At 30.0% G+C, this 17,570-nt stretch overlaps 1 protein-coding gene across 1 annotated transcript; it reads left to right on the top strand.

Annotated features, from left to right (window-relative positions):
* The first annotated feature begins 12,479 nt into the window (after nucleotides 1–12,479).
* On the top strand, nucleotides 12,480–17,541 carry LOC133701577 (PTI1-like tyrosine-protein kinase At3g15890). The gene is made up of 4 exons (XM_062125531.1): nucleotides 12,480–12,766; nucleotides 13,293–13,440; nucleotides 16,213–16,475; nucleotides 16,552–17,541. Exons 1-4 carry the CDS (start codon nucleotides 12,723–12,725, stop codon nucleotides 17,210–17,212), a joined length of 1,116 nt encoding a protein of 371 aa, XP_061981515.1. The 5' UTR covers nucleotides 12,480–12,722; the 3' UTR covers nucleotides 17,213–17,541.
* Nucleotides 17,542–17,570: the final 29 nt, after the last annotated feature.

The raw sequence follows: 17,570 nt of genomic DNA, 5'->3' as shown, positions 1-17,570 counted from the left end.
AACTTGGGTCAGGCATGTTTAATATTATTATTAATATTAGAAATATTATTATTTTCATTATTATTAATGTAATTATTAAAAAAAAAATTAAAAAATAATTACTATTGAAAAAAAAAGCATAGATTTGATTTGAAGGGTTAAATTAAAGATTATTATTATTTTTTAAAATAATTATTATTATTATTTTCATTATTGTTAATATTATTTATATAATTATTAATAAATTTTAAAAAATATATTATTACTATTGAAAAAAATAGTAACAAGATCACACCTAGGTTTGGCACGGCCACATCCCAGGAACTAGGGTCTGGCGTCAATAGACCCTAGTAACTTGGCTCTGGCAGGGGCACTAGACTCGAGTTACTTAGGTATGGAACATGATGTCATACCTAAGAAATTTGATTCTGGCTCGGTCAGACCCTAGAAACTTGGGTGTAGCACGGCTGAATCCCAAAAGCTAGGGTCTGGCAAAAGCGTCAGACTCAAATTACTTAGGTCTGGAAAGGGAAGTCATACCAAAGGAACGTGGGTATTATTATTGTTGTTGTTGTTGTTGTTAAATTTGAAAAAAAAAAATTATTACTATTAAAAAAAATCATAAATTTGATTTGAATGGTAAAATTAAAAACTATAAGAACTTGGTTCAGACATGTTTAATATTATTATAAATATTATTATTTTCATTATTATTAAAAAATTATTATTATTATTATTCATTATAGTTAATATTATTTATATAATTATTAATAAATTTTTAAAAAAATATTATTACTATTGAAAAAAAAAATAAGGTCACACCCTAAGAATTAGGGTCTGGCAGGGGCGTCAGACCCAAAGAACTTGGGTCTAGCACCAACAAACCCAAGTAACTTAGGTCTGGTATTACGGTTAGGCCTAAGGCTCTTGGGTCTCGCATGGTCGCCACGTATGGGTGAGTAAAAAAACTGAAAAAACGATTAAACCGAGAAAATAAAAAAAAACCAAAAAAACCGAACCGTAAAAAAAAACTGATTAAAATTTTTTAAAAAATAACAGGTTCAGTTTTGGTTTTATAAGTCTGAAACAAAAAAAAACTGAACTAAACCAAACCCAAACCGAAAAAAACTGGAAAAAACCAAGCCAAACCGGAAAAAAACCAAACCAAATCGAAAAGACCCGAGCCAAAACCGAGTCAAACCGGTTTAAACTGGTTTTTGTCCTAAAAAGCCAAATCGAACCGAAACCGGTCAGTTTGAACCAATTTAGGTTCGGTTGATGTTTTTTTTTAAAAAAATTGTTTTGGTTACTTTTTTTTATAAAAACCGAACCGAACCGAAAATGATCACCTCTAGCCGCCAGACCCAGGCTCTTGTGTCTGGCATGGCTGCCAGACCCAATGCTCTTGGGTTAAGGACCCAAGGCTCTTAGGTCTAGCATTTCAACCAGGCCCAAAGCTCTTGGATCTAACATGACCGCCAGACTCAAGGCTCATGGATCTGGCATGGTTCACTTGGGTCTGTCATAGCTTCCAAACCCAAAGAGCTTAACACATTCTTTATACTCTTAATATTTTTTTTACATTTAAAAAAAATATATTGACCCGCTGCGGAGTGCGGGCCAATATACTAGTAATACCTATAGAACTAGTTGTGTACTTATGTCATGCTCCAGGATCAGATTGTTTTTTACGATATTGCTAATATGTTTTGAAATAGGGAGAAAAAACCGACTCTTGTTAATACACATGACCAAATTAAAAAAATTGGTTTTATTTTAAATAAAAATATATATAATGATAGCAAATGGGTCAAATTAGAGAACAAGGAAGGGATCATTACAACTTGAAAAAAAAATCCAAAATAAAACAAAATAATATAGCTCAATTTCCAATCCATTAAATATGAAATGACAAAATTAGGTAAAACAATTTGGTCTGCTTCAACCCTAGTTAACATCTCGAGTTAACCTGCCAAACCCGCGGTCTAGATCATGAAATTAAGATAACCTGATAAAAAGAAAATGAAGAAAAACAAATAAAATATTATGAAAGATGAAGAAAAATATGTAAAAAAAAACAAACAAAAAAAAACAATGTCAGACCACATTAACTTTTCAAACATGTGATCCAAGTCATTAGACTAGAATTACTCTATCTAAAAAAAACTCAAAACCAAATTCTCAATCAATCAAATCTTGAAGGATGAAATTGAAAAAAAATAATTTAATTACATAAAAAGGTCCAAAACAAAAAAATAGCAATTAAAAAATAAGGTTCAAAATTGAAATAAAAAATAAATTTTATTTTTTTATTAAAGGGTGAAATTGAAAAGAAAAATCAATTTCATAAAACAACTCAAAAAAATAGTCAAAAGAATGAGGGATAAATTGAAAAGAAAAATAACATATCACAAATTGAGATTCAAGGATGAAATTGAAAACAAATAAAGATTTCACAAAAAAACTACGAACAAAAAATAGAAATCAAAAGAATAAAAATCAAATTTGACATCTCCATAGAGCAAATGACAAATTTGAAATTTGCATGGCCAACATGATTTTCAAGGAGATGAAAGAGAAAAGTGGGAAGAGAAGAAAAAAAGTTATCAACGTCGCATTGCCACCCTAACATCGCCACATGTTGTCCCAAAATAAGACAGCATCGTGACGCTTTCAATGACACGATGAAAACTTATGCCCAACATGTGTTAACCACTTTTTATTTTTTTAATAATATTTTATATTTATTAAAATACCAAATCATCCTCCAGCTAACTTAATAATAACAAAAAAACCATTGAATATAAAAAACCCCTAAACATCAATTTCTTTCAAAGATATTTTTGTTGTTTTATTGTGCTTTTAAGAAGCTAAAAGACTTATTTGTCCTTGATTTATTTAGTAATGACTAATGAACTTTTTGAAAAATACTTCAATGCCCCTAATTACCAATTCAATAATCGATACAATCCAAGCAATATCAGAATCGGATTTTGACGTAAAATTTCTTATGGTCCAGTTTTACGCTATTAAGCATAACTCCAAATCAAACCGTTGGATCGGTCTGAAACTTAATCAGAAGGTTTTAGATGTATTTTTCTATGTTGGGGTAAAATTTCAAGTGAATCGAATTTCAAAAACACCTTGCAATATAAGTTAGAACAGGTTATATAAATTTTGTTATTTACTTCCTTTTGACTTGTGGGCTTTCTATTTGACAATGATCCTTTTTCTACAAGGATGTGGCAACTTGTTTTGGGGATTTCTAAGATCTACAAGAATTCATTAATGTTCCAAAATCATTTTCTTACATGAATTTCTTATTCATCCTAGCTACACAAGGAAAGAAGAACTAGTGGTATTTAATGACAAATTGGTTTTTAGGATCATTGGACAACATTGTAGGCTATTAATAAACATATATCAAACTTGTATTTTTTTCTCCTCTTCTCACAACAACATAGGGGATTAACTTATAAGTTTTATTTTTATTATTTCAGCTATAGCTTAAGGCTTGTTTGAACTTAATTAATACTTTGTTTTTATCTAGGATCCAAAACTTGTTTGAATAAAAGTTTGGACTTGCTAGTAAAAGTTTTGGGTTAATTTTTGTAAATGGGTCAATTCAGCCCACATGGTAGATTCATTAGGGTTGATTTCTCATAACTATTTAAACACATGCAAACCTAAATTTCAGGACCTTTTGATGAATAATACTTTAGAACTTTTCAGTTTAACATGTGAGAGAGATTCTTGCATTCTTTGATTCTTGAACAAATTGAATCTGACTTATAAAAGATTTATTGGCTTTATGACGTCATTCGACTTCATTCCAATATCGTTGGTGCTTTGGGACAATTTTTATTGTGTCACACTTCTATCAGACCTCTTTCAGCTTTCCAGGATCATATTTCAATCTTGATTGTGTGTTGTGTGACCACATCATCATGAGGTTTTTTATGAGAATAACATAATCATCATTATACTGTTCCAGTAAACAATAACCTTAAGTTTGTATGAATAGTGTTTTTCTATAATGATTAATAGTGTTTTTGGTTACTTGTTATATATGTAAAAGATGAAGATGGTTGAGATTGAAAAAATAAGATAAAATAGAATATGGAGATAAAAACATATTTGATATTGGAGGGTAGTAGAGAATGATTGTTTATATATTTTGTTTGATTAATCGCATTCAAGGGAAAATTAAATATAAAAATGTGTATTTGACCCTTATATATATTAGCATGAACTGTAAAATATTTGCAACAACAATTCAAAATATATTTTTCTTTAAAAATTATTATAAGTCATTTAAAAAAGAAACTTCTCCACCTATTAATGAAAAAAAATTGTAAAGTCACTATAAAAATAATCATGGATAAGGAGATAATATAATTACCTTGAAATTGGCTTGAAAATTATATGAATTTCTTTTTTTTCTTCACTATCAAACAAGTTCTTGTTCCAATTGTCTTTGTTCCTTGTGTTGGGGTAAACATCAAGCATTACCTACTAGTCAAAAAGTAAGAACTCATTTATATAAATATCATAGTTGTTAAACTCAGCTTTACTTGTTAAATTGACTTGACAATGTCACAATTTAGAACAAGAGTTTTAATTTTAACCGGTTCTAATATTAATTAATCAAACTTAAATAATTTGACAAGTTGACTTATGATTTAATTGAAACGTTTAAAACCAATCAAAATAAAAATAAAAATAAAATATTTTTTGGAAAAGAAAAAAAAAATAAAACAGTATTATTTAATTAAAAAAATATATCAACTTGGATTGAACCAATGATGTATGACAACACAAGAAAAGCTAGATTTAATATAACCCGTGCTTGTTGGATTGAAGATGTAGATGTCAAGTTGGATTGGTGGCCATGTCATAATATGCGGCTTCATGATGGCATGGCATGGCATGGCATGGCATGGCATGTCGGTGTATGTTATTTCTAAATGGAAGGTGCTCAGCAACTCATAGTGTTGATCCAAATCTATTATTTTGCTTATTGTCAGAATTGTTTTTGCTTGTCTTTTTTTTATTATTTATTTTTCTTGTGTCCTATATAAGTATTTGTACTGGAATGAAAGTTTTACGAAAATTAATTAATGACTCTATTATGTCTCTCAGAAAAAGAAAAAAATAATAATAAGTGAGAGATTTTATATTTTTTTATCTTTATCTTTTTAACTAAATATAATTTTATACTTATTATTTTTATATTTTTATTCTGAAATAATAACTAAACATTACCTAAAAAAAATATTTAAGTGAGGACTACCTATTTGATCTTTGACATAAAATAAGGTTTAACTAACAATTTTTTTTATATGAATAAGAAAAGATAAAAATAATTATTACTATAATTTTAAAACCTGGTTTAAAAGTCAACCCGTGACAAGACCCGAGTCATTGATCGAGTTGATCATTAACCTGAATTAATGTAAGGATAAAAAAAATATTATTATAGTTTTAAAATCTGACTCGAGAAACAACTCGGGGTAAGGTCTAGGTCAGGTTGATCATTAATTGATATAAATTAACTTAAATATAAAAATAATTATTATTATAATTTTAAAAATCAATTTAGAAATCACCCGAAATAAGACATGGGCCATGAGTTAGTTTAACTATTCATAATCTAATGTTGTACTATTTGAATTTAAAATATGATTAAGAACATAATTTAAATTAAATAAATCGAATAATAGAAAAGCCATAGTAATGTGTGTTGTTGTGTGTGGTAGGGTAAACTACGCTATAGCTATTTTTTTAATTTTAAAGTACTTAAGTTTGTTTTTTTAAAATAAAATAAATAAATTTTGGATCACCATTTTTATACTTTTTAAAATGCAAGCTAGTATATATCTTTTTCATTCTTTTAATTAAATCATCAAGAATTAAAAGAGTAAACAAGCTGAAAGAGTAAAAGGAATAAAACAAAACTTAAGTGGAGGACAGCCTTCCACTCTCATCACCGTCCATTACTTTCTACAAGTCCACATCTCCAGATAGTGACGGCTTGAATTGGAATTCAAGTGCAATGACTTTCTTGATAAAGAAATAAAAAGAAAATTTAAACTATCATATGATTACTAATGACATTATTATTAATTTTAGAATTTATAAGATTAATTGAAATATATACAAGTTGATCTGAACATCCATGTTAATAAAAAAAAATTATTTAATGTCTTCCTAACATTATATTTATACAAAAAATATAATATTATTGGTCAAAAACATTATATTAATTCTTCATGATCCCAACATTGGTCAAAATACAGATTCCCTGAACAAATTAAGATGAAGCTATTTCCATTTATGAAAAAAAATAAAAAGAGTAGCATAATGAAACTTAAAGATAATGCTTGTATAGAAAAAATATAGTATTTATTTAGATGACAGTACCAATACAAAGATTATATTTGTATAAAAAACATAAATAACAATAAATAGTACAGTCTATCTTGAAATTAACTATCTATTTAAATAAATAAAAAAAGATAAAGAAATTTGAAAATGAGAAGAGAATTTTGCCATAAAATGATAAGCATGGATATTAGTAATGTGACACTTGTGCCATAAAATGAGAGAATTGAAAATGAGAAGAGAAGATGGTTGAAAGTTTTGCTTTATTTTTTGGTGCGCCAATGTAACGATGTAAGGTGTAATTTATAAAAGAATGGAGGGGATGCTCAATGTAGTTTCCCTTATTATCTTAGATCCAAAAGTTTTTTACTTCTTCATTTTTGTCCCTGCTTCTTGAAGAATTTTATATTTTAGTTTAAAATTTTATTTTATTTATATTTTAGAAACGAGGGGGTGAAAAGATGTTGATTTTGATCTAGTAAGAAATGTTTCATTATAGTGTTTTTAACCCTTCATCTTAGTGGAAAAGATAAATTGAGACCCTAAAATATTTTTGAATCGGACTAGGTTTTCTTTTGTGTGTGAGTAAAGGCTGATTTTAGGTTATTAACAATTTTATTGAGGTCTTTTGGGTTTCTTAAGTGTTTTTAAATGAGCAAAGGGTTGAAAAGTGTTTTTGTATCAAATGGGTCGACACCCGGCTTTCTAGCCACTCGTGATCATGCTAGAAGGTGACTCGTTGTTTTTCACTACGCACAACACGTCGTTTCTTTTATTTCTTTTTTTATTATATATATAAATAAAAACGGTTGAACAACATGCTTAAATACACATGTACACCTAGCTTTTTTTTATGGGCCAGGCCTAAGTGTCTAGGCTTTTTTTTTTTAAGGCCTTTGATTTCTTTTCCTTTCAATTTAGATTCATTAAAATTAAATAATTTAAAATATAAATATATGATATTATTTTATTACACATTGTTCGCTTTTTACTTTGTTTTTTATGACATTTCTTATTCAACAAGCTATATTTTTGTGTAGCCCTTCATTATTTAATTTTTTTTTAAAAAGTAATTGTTGTCTTTCATCCACGTGTCTTCAAAAACATATTACAAGAAATTTTGTATGACAATGCACAAGTGGTGTGTTGTTCTTATATTATTTTTAATATGCTCACGTTGAAACTACCAAAATGTTATTTAAAAAGAAATTATTATGATGGGTTGTGTAGATAGAAAGATTGCTAATATTCTGAAAAAATTTCTATAATCTTAAATACTATGATTGTTTTTTTATTATATAATTAAATAAAAACTAATTTTAAAAAACCAAACGTATCAAACTCATTCGAGTATATAACTTGAGTCCTGAGTCTAATGAGTTTACCTAAATTGATTCAAAATATCACTACTTTTATATTTACAAAAATAAGATGTTGTCTTGATTTTTTTAGTTAACGTGTGTAATTTATTAGTTTTCTATGTTGTTTTTTAACCCATCAAGTTTATCATGTCATATCAAGTCAACACTCATGAGGTTTGATTTGAAACACAAGTTAGACAAGTTTTGAGGCTGGAAGGCTTCAAGATAAACCAATAAAGCCAAATTTAATGGCCTTTCTGAAAAGTCCCCTGTTAAAATATAGAAGCTTCGTATTATTTTTATGTTTTTTACACTCACATTAAAATTATCACAATGTTTTTTTAGTTCAAATAATGATTAAGATTTTTCTTGCTACTAAAAACCACACTAGGAGTGCTTGAAGATTTTGTTTTTACATTAAAAAAATGGATATAAACGTGACCCAACTATCTAGGAATCCACCAAAAGAATACTTTTCTTATACTTATAATAGGACTAAACAAATCTTATTGATTTTCAACTTTCATTTCAGATTCTAGATGGTGTTTTTGGGCTTGGGATTTGGGTCAGGAAGCCTAGTCCACATGGCGGGGCTAAGTTCATTAGCTTAAAATCGTGTTTGACATGTTTAATTTTTATCAAATAAAAAAATTAAATATTTTGTCCTTAAAGCGTGTTTTTCAAACATGGTCTTAAAGTATTTTTTAAGTCTCTGATTTTTAGTTAAGGGTGTATTTGATAAATACGTCGTACTGATTTTCCAGCAATGTTTGTTTTTTTAATGTGCTTTTGCAAAACAGACCTCAAATAACTTCTAAAAATTTTGAAAAAATTCAGAGACCATTTTAAATTTATCTGTGAATACCTCATGCGTTTTCCAACCTTTTTATTTAATATTTAGTTGTAAACTTATATTATATGATACTGACCCGATATTAAATATATCTTCTTTTCTTCAAGATTTCAGAAAAATTAAAAAAAATTATTATCTAAAAAATACAAAAATATATTTTTATTTGTGTGCATACGAGCAAATTCTAAAAAAATTAAAAATTATATTTTTATCATATTTTGAAAAATTCAAAAGTCAATTAATGGGTATCATAATAAATTTGTAATTATCCATTAGAATTTGGATAAAATCTTTAAAACACCACAAAAATCAATATGTTTATTTATTTATTTTAGGATATGAATTTTGCTTTTTTTTTTGGATTTAGAATGGTTAGGTTTTAGCCTAATAAAAAAAGGATCTCCTTCCTGAGAAGAATCTTTCTTGAACTTTAAACAGAACAACAAATAGAAACATGATCTTAGAAGAAAAAAAATCAATAATGTGGTTTACTTTAGGTAGGGTATACTGGGTGTGATGTGTATTTCTCATACACAACTAGTCCCATTACCCAGACTTTCACAGACCATTAGGTTTCATAGTGACCATAATACTAGATAGCGACTTCAGAACCCTTTAAAACATAATTTTTTTATGATTTATTCCAACACATCCAAAACCCCTCTCAATTCAAGAGCCAGATATGTCATTCGACGTCATGCATGCCACGACAAACTCAACTAACATGTGACTCATAATATAAAATTAGGATAACCACATAAAAAAGAAAGCAAAAGAAAAAATCATGAAAATCAAGTCTCAATAACTTAATATTGAAGTATACCTAAAATACAATATCAAAGTTAAACTAGGTTAACCTTCAAAACTTATGACTTACATCATGAAATCAGGATTACCTCGTAAAAAAAATATAAAAAAAATCATGAAACAGAATTTCTAATCATTTAAAATTAAAAAACAAACAGAATTTTAGAGTTTGAACTTGAAACCCAACTAAAAATTTAAAGCTCACCATCAAATTATATTGTTGAGATATTATAGATATTTACAGCAAAACATTATTTTGTAGCATTATTGCAACAACCAACACAATAATTACTCTTTTTTATACATCTTTCAATGGATTTCTAGTATTTATATTTGTGCAGTGTTGCTATTCCATGTGACTCTGTATATCCTATTTGTCTTTTTTTGCCTAAAGAAGAAAGCACACAAAAAATCTAACCGATTGAGTCAATCTCCTCTACATAATCAATCGGATTGAAAAGACAGAGGCTTTCATGCCAACCTGGATTGATTGGGTGGGCTATAGCCAACTTCAAGATTTTATAAATATTGTTTTACTAGTGTTATGTAAAACAAATTCATAATTCTCAAGTTATCAAAAAATTCTAAAAATTTCCATGGAGTCTTCTGATATTATGTTTTAGCTTGGGTAAAAATTTCAGAATTTTTGGAAAAATTCAGAAATTTGATGAAAAAATACAATTTGATCAGTTTTACGTTATTGGGTGTAATTTTCAATTTCACCATCAGATTGAGCTGAAATTTTACGAGGGATCTTAAAATATATTGAATAAAATCTGGTTAAAATTTTAGGATGAACGGAGCTTGGTAGTGTTAAGAAAAAAAAAACAATCAAATAAAAGCAAAACGACTCATTAAGGGTAAAATGGTTATTTGCCATTAAAAAATAAAACAAATCAGCTCTTCCTTCCTTTATATGTTGCCGACTGGATAGAAACAGAATAGGAAAAGAAAAAAAAGAAAAGGCAAGAGAGAAATAGAGAAAAGTAAGGGAAAAACATTAAAAAAAAAATCTAAGGAAAAAAAAATAAAAAAAAGTGAGAGAATAACTTTGTAAACTTACAAAGTCCAACTTATAAAACACTAATCTAAAGAAGAATCAAGTGAAGGAAGGAGGAATTGAAAGAGGGAAAAAAATTTAATTACTTTGTTTTCCAGTTGACATGAGATTGTTATTTTATCCTAGTTGAAAGGTTGTTACAATATCGAATGATGTAATTTGAATAACCGGTTTATTTTTACTTTCATTTCAAATTTATGTATTTTCAAATTTATTTTTTAATATTTTAGATAGTGTATTTGAATAAAAACTTTACTGTTAACTTTAAAAATTTATATACATGAGTTAATAATTGATCTTAAAAAATATTTATATCTTTATTTAATAGCCCATGGCAAGAAAAATTCCTAGCATTGCCCTTGCATATGAACCTTCAGTGACCCTGAGGGGACTTGAACTCGTGATTATTAGAGAGCAAAACCAAGAACTGACCAGTTTAATTACCCCTCAAGCTTCGTTATGTTTTGTTTTATTCAACGATAAAATTGTAATATCTAATGTAAGGTTTTATAAACATTAAATGAAATATAATGATAATTTTGTTATTTTTTATTGATTTGTTTTGAAAAATCAACCTGGGGATGTAAACTATGTATTAAATTTCAAGATATAAATTGTAAATTTTCAAAGCATAACGTTAGACATCATCAAACTATATTAGGATTTTTATAATTATTCCTGTTTCTAACTCTTTTTATGTGTTGTGTGGTTTTTCATGGCCACAGAGACTTAAAATCTAGCTTGATAAATAATAGTTTTAGAATGAATTGCTTGATATACTTTTATTCTTCGTTTTATATTTTCCAAAAAGAAAATGGAACGTTTATAAATAAATTAATAGTATTATTATTATTAAGAGACACACACACAAGTTGTCAATTATAACCTTAAAAAAAAGTAAGATTCTTATTTATAATTATTTTTTAAAGTGTTTTTTACTTGGAAATGTATTAGAATAATATATTTTTTTTATTTTTAAAAATTATTTTTGACATCAGTGTATTAAAATGATCTAAAAATATTTAAAAAATATTAATTTAAAATAAAAAAATTAAATTTTTTAAAAAATATTTTAAAAATACAAAATGAAACATGGCCTAAAAAATAATATCATCGACGACCAAACAATATAGTTACGAACTGAACTGTCATGGTAAGCTGGTCTGTAATTTGCAATTAAGGGCTTTAATACCTACTTTGTCAACTACCCCAATCACCGTCTTTACAGGTCACAACAAGCTAACGAACGCGTAACATGTTTTTTAATTAAAATATCAGCATATTAAAATTATTAATTTAATTTTTTATTAAAAAAATAATTTAAAAAATAGGCAAATAGACCATCCATCACTCTCTCTAAAACCTTATAGACGGATGACCTCATCGTCTTATAAATAATATTAGTTGTTTTTTTTATTTATATAAAAATGTATTAAATTAATATATTTTATTTTTAAAAAAATTATTTTTAAAATCAGTATATTAAAATGATATAAGAATATAAAAAAAAATTAATTTAAGATAAAAAAATTAAAAAATATAATTTTGTTAAAAAATGTTTTTGAAATAAAAAACAAACAAGTTATTAAGCACACATTTGGCTTTTTTTTTCTTTTTTCTTTTTTTTTTTTGAAGGAATGTTGCCAGCCAGCACGGATGATATGTACAGAATATATTTCTGCAGAAAAATTGAGAGAAATAATGACATGTATTTATGTGTAAGTCTCAACCTCCATGTCAATACTATAATATGCTTCGGATATGTATCTTTTTTTATTTAGTGATTCTCGAGTCATTTTAAATGTTAAAAGAGACTACGTTTCTGTTCTTAATGATTTTTTTGTAAAAAAGGGTTTTTTACGTTAATTTAGTGTTCTTGAAACAATTAATAAATTTTCTTAAATATCAATTTCAATATATAAATCTAAAAAGTGAAATAAATTATCGTATCTCTTCTCGAATTGACATGCGGCGTCGTCGTCGTCGTATTCATATAAAATTTTTTATTATAGTCCTTGAACAGCGAATTGTCATGGAAGAGGTCCCACAAGTGAGTGATTTGAATATTGAAAACAGCCCATAAGAAAGAAAGACAAAGACCCTTCCTTAGCTCACACTCTTTCTCTGCTAACCAAACCCGTAAATCCATAAGAAATTTGAAGAAGAAATAATATTCTGCGCTGAGTGTTTGCATCATCACGTTAGAGGGGGTGTGGAGAGAGAAGATAGAGTGAAATAAATAGAAAGAAGAAGTGGGTTTTTGTTGGTGAAGGTGGATATGGCCTTTGCTTCTATGTTTTGTTGTGTAAAGAATTCCGATCGGTAGGTTTTTCGTCAACTGTTCATAAATAAAATTTTACTTTTTTTTATTTCTTGATTGCTATTTTATTTCCATTTTAGTTCATTTGATTTTTTTTTGTTATTGCTATACTTCTGCTTGTTTTGATAAAACAAAAATTAAAAAAATTGGGAAATTACATGGGTTTTGAATCTTGGATATTGGAGTTGGTCATGTTGGTATATATAAATTGTTTGTTTTTATTTTAATGTTGAGAATTGTGTTTTGTTTGCTTCATGGTTTTGAAATACAGGGCTAGAAATTAAAAGTCGAGGGAATTGGGTGGCAAATGAGAATTCATTGACTTAGATTTAAGGGTTTAGATGCTGTAATCAATTTCTAGTGTTTTCTTGGGATACTACTATTTCATTGGGTTTTAAATAGGGAGGGTTTGTTGTAGATGTTTTGTTGCTCTCAGAAATCTCCGTTGGGATTTTTGTCCACTTGCAGAAATGAGGTGAATAATAATAAAAATGATTTATTAATGTGAGTTTGTGATCGGTTTTATAGGAAAGAGCGAGGAAAGAAGCAACCAACATGGCGGATTTTCTCCTTGAAGGAATTACACTCAGCAACTAACAACTTCAATTATGATAACAAGCTGGGAGAAGGGGGATTTGGCAGTGTTTATTGGGGTCAGCTTTGGGATGGATCACAGGTGATGGTTTGATTTTCAGCTTCCATGTTTTTGCCGTCCATTTTTGTTTAGGCATTTTGTTCTCGTGTTAATGGTTGGAGGGTATATAGTAGTTTTTCGCATGCAATAAGTCTTTGTAGCAATTTCATTGAGCTCGTTTGTTAATTTTTATTGATGTCCATTTAGAGCAAAAGAAAAAAAAAGGATGCAAACTAAAGATGCTGTCATTTTTCTAGTTTTTATCTGTTTTTTGAACCTCAGTTATTTGCTCAAGATTGTTTAGTTTGAGTTCTTTGGACTTTGTGCGATTGTTTGATTCTATATATTTTAGCTTGTTCTCTTGTCTTATTTTGATATTGGATCCAAATCAAATCTTTTTATGAAGACTGCATGAGCAGGTCTGATTGTTGAGCCTATGTGAGTGGACCTTCATGCTAGTGTAGACAGTATCCAGATTCATGACATTAGAGGACAAGACTACGAAATCATAACTGATTGAAATAACAAAATCTCAGATATTTAAGCTTTGGATGCTAGCAATTAAGAACTTTTTTTCCATTAATTTATTTTTTGGGAACTAATTCCTTTTTAGGAATTGTGCTAATAAAGAGCAATATCAGATGGGTTGGGATTTGTGGGGGGGGGGGTGCAGAGTGAGTGTTCAAAATTGTCTTTTGTGTATCACAACAAGTAGGATTTTCATTTGATTACTGAACTAGTGTTGCTAATACTATTCCTGCTAGGGGAAAAGGGGTCTTGTATCAGGGTTGTTTCTTACTCTGTCATTAGCAAGTAGGTGATGAAGCTAAAACGATGTGGACAGGATGATTCTTTTGGGCTGAGGCATGCGTGTAAAAATAAAACTTGAGTATCTTAATGAGGGCAACACACATCACAGTGAAAAGATCAGAATGCAGATATCCTTCGTGAGGTGAATGTGATGGTAGGACTTCCTTAAAAGGGAATGAAAGAGGAGAATAGAAAGAGAAACTGTGAAGTTGGGAAGTATGCGCTTGAGAAATGAGGGAATAGTCGCAGAATAAGTGATGTGAGGGTTGTATATAGTGAGAGGGGGCATACTTGGCCAATGAAATGTGTGCCGTATGTCCATTATTATATGGTTAAGGGCTACGGATCGCATTTATACCTGTTAAGTGTTTTTAAGAGAGATTAAGGTGGGTCAAGCCCTCTCTGGTGGACCCTGCTTCAAGCCCACTAAGCCAAATCTCTCCATTTCATCTATTATTTAGGATGTATTTATGGATCTTGCTGAAAACTGAGGTACCAGAGTATTAGATGTCTTTTCTGCATGATGCATAGTGTGGAATCAGCCTTTATGTCTGTGATTTCCAGTCATATTCCAATCTTCCATTAAACCATGCAGAACTTACTTGATGACTAAGGAAATGGAATTGTCAATGAGATGTTTAGTGCTCTTTTAATTCTTTCCCCGCTCGTTTATTGTGCGGTAATAGATAAACATTGACTTTCACCTGATAGAATTGATGATTCTGGACAGATGGGAAAATTTATGTAGCAGTCAGTAATGCAGAAGTGCAACAAAAAGTACTTGCGCTTTTCTTGCTATTTCATAATCGTAAGTGAGTGTTTGTACATGTAAAAGATGACGCATAAAGAATGCAAGCTTAGGCAATTCTTTTGTTAAAGATGCAGGGGTGAATTTTTAGTGGTGGTAACATGTAGTCTCTGGCTCTCAGCTCACCATTGGGTTTATTTTGGGTAGGCCAAGACAAATTCATCTTGATTGTTTTTGGTCAATGACAATTATATAACTGATTTAAATCCAGCTACATCCTCAGGGTAAAACCAACAGTTGTATTTGGGTAATTTGTTTGGCTGTTTGTTTGTTTGATTGTTTCCTTGAACTTATCCGAAGCACATAAAAAGCAACTCAGAGTTTGGAACCTTGAGTAATTTATAGTAATTCCAACAAGTTTCCATAGAATTGATGTTCTATTACAGAAATGTGAGCTTTATGGTTAAATTTCTTTATTTCTTTTAATTAGACAACGAAGAATAGTTTTAGTTCTTGTAGCAAGAATGCTAACAGGTGCCATTACTTGCGGCAACACGAAGTCTTCAACTTGCCACTGCTATGACGCATATTTAACCATTGAGAGTAGTCACTTCATGCCAAACATCAAAAGATAGGACTATCTCTAAATTTTCCCTCCCAAGACCCCATCTAACAATTTTAGAATATATCTTTAAGTTGTTGAAACTTCCTTGGAATAAAGTGGTTATACATGCTCTTTCAAAGGACTACTTATCAAGGAAATTTTTGTGAAGTGGATTGGTGTTATGTTTAAATGCAATATAATCTGCTTTTCTGATATATTTCTTAGGTTTGGTGTTGCATTTCGTAACTAGATTGACTTTGATTATCAAGCTATGATCTTGTTGAGCTTCTTATTGTAACTGTCCATTAACTAGTAATTCACATGCGTTTTGGAAAAGCGATTGACTTGTGCTCATGGAATCACTTAAAAAGTAAGAAAATTGAAATTTGTAATCTTCATTAGTTTTATTGTACCAAAGTGTCTAGCATAAGCTGTCATTAAAAGAGTTGGAGGCTCATATGTTTCTTGCTTGATCTTTATGTTATCCTATGCAAAGCAATGGATTATTGTAATGCTTTATTTTCTATACAATGACAGGAATGTTTTTAGACCCACTAGCTTTGGGGATGTAGCAGAGACTAGGTGTTCCCCATCCCCTATTTAGGCCTTTTCCATAAATTAGATCCAAATTCTGAAAGAGATATTTATGCAGATTGCAGTTAAAAGGTTAAAGGTCTGGAGCGACAAGGCAGATATGGAATTTGCTGTTGAGGTGGAGATATTAGCACGTGTTAGGCACAAGAATCTGCTGAGTTTACGTGGATATTGCGCTGAAGGGCAAGAGCGTCTGATTGTATATGACTACATGCCAAATTTGAGCCTGCTCTCTCACCTTCATGGGCAGCACTCTTCAGAATGTCTTCTCGACTGGAAGAGGCGGATGAATATTGCGATAGGTTCTGCTGAGGGAATTGCGTAAGTATATCATACTCAACTCCTTCCTATCTCATCCTGCTGCCACATAGCTTATTTCATCGTTTGATTATTCCAGTTATCTTCACCACCATGCGACCCCTCATATCATCCACAGAGATGTCAAAGCTAGCAATGTGTTACTAGATTCAGATTTCCAGGCTCAGGTTGCTGATTTTGGATTTGCAAAGTTAATCCCTGATGGTGCAACACATGTAACCACTAGAGTTAAAGGTACCCTTGGCTACCTTGCCCCCGAATATGCTATGCTTGGGAAAGCATCAGAGAGCTGTGATGTGTACAGCTTTGGCATTCTTTTGCTAGAGCTTGCAACTGGCAAGAAACCACTTGAGAAGCTGAGTTCCACAGTTAAAAGAATAATTACAGAGTGGGCTCAGCCGCTGGCTTGTGAGAGGAAATTCAGTGAACTGGCAGATCCCAAGCTGAATGGGAAGTACGACGAGGAAGAGCTGAAAAGGGTTGTCCTTGTCTCTCTCGTATGTGCTCAGAATCAACCAGAGAGAAGACCCACAATGCTTGATGTGGTAGAGCTACTGAAGGGAGAGTCAAAGGAGAGATTATCTGAACTGGAAAATGATGAATTGTTCAAGGCCCCCCAGGCAGTTGATTATAATGATGGAATATCAGTTGCCGAGGACAGCTCGGACTTCATCTCGGAGGAGAAAGATGCGAACCGGGAAGTGAAAGAGATTGTACAAGAAACTACTCATGATAGCTGAAAGTGTTTGCACATGTAAAAATCAGGTTTGGATTGAGTTTCTAGTTGAACACATGGTAGCACTGGCAAATCCAGTTATCAGAGTTGTCAGGAATGATGCTGCTAACAGCATCGTTTTGTGGCTGCAAAAGTGTTTGTGCTTGTAATTATTGAGCATACCAGGTGGCCTTGGTATCTGTCTAGTAAGTGTGTCCAGATTTTTGGTTTGAAAGAAAATTAGAGATGAAGATGAATGCTTTCCTTTCGTTTTGTATTTTATTCAAATGTTAATTTAAAATTGAGATTCTTGAACTGGGATGAATCAATGAAACGGCGTGTTGTTCAAGCCAATATGATTTTTATCACAATTGTTCTAGATA

This window comes from Populus nigra, chromosome 8 (assembly GCF_951802175.1).
Source record: "Populus nigra chromosome 8, ddPopNigr1.1, whole genome shotgun sequence".
NCBI lineage: Eukaryota > Viridiplantae > Streptophyta > Magnoliopsida > Malpighiales > Salicaceae > Populus > Populus nigra.
This window is presented reverse-complemented; position numbering and strand designations above follow the sequence as displayed.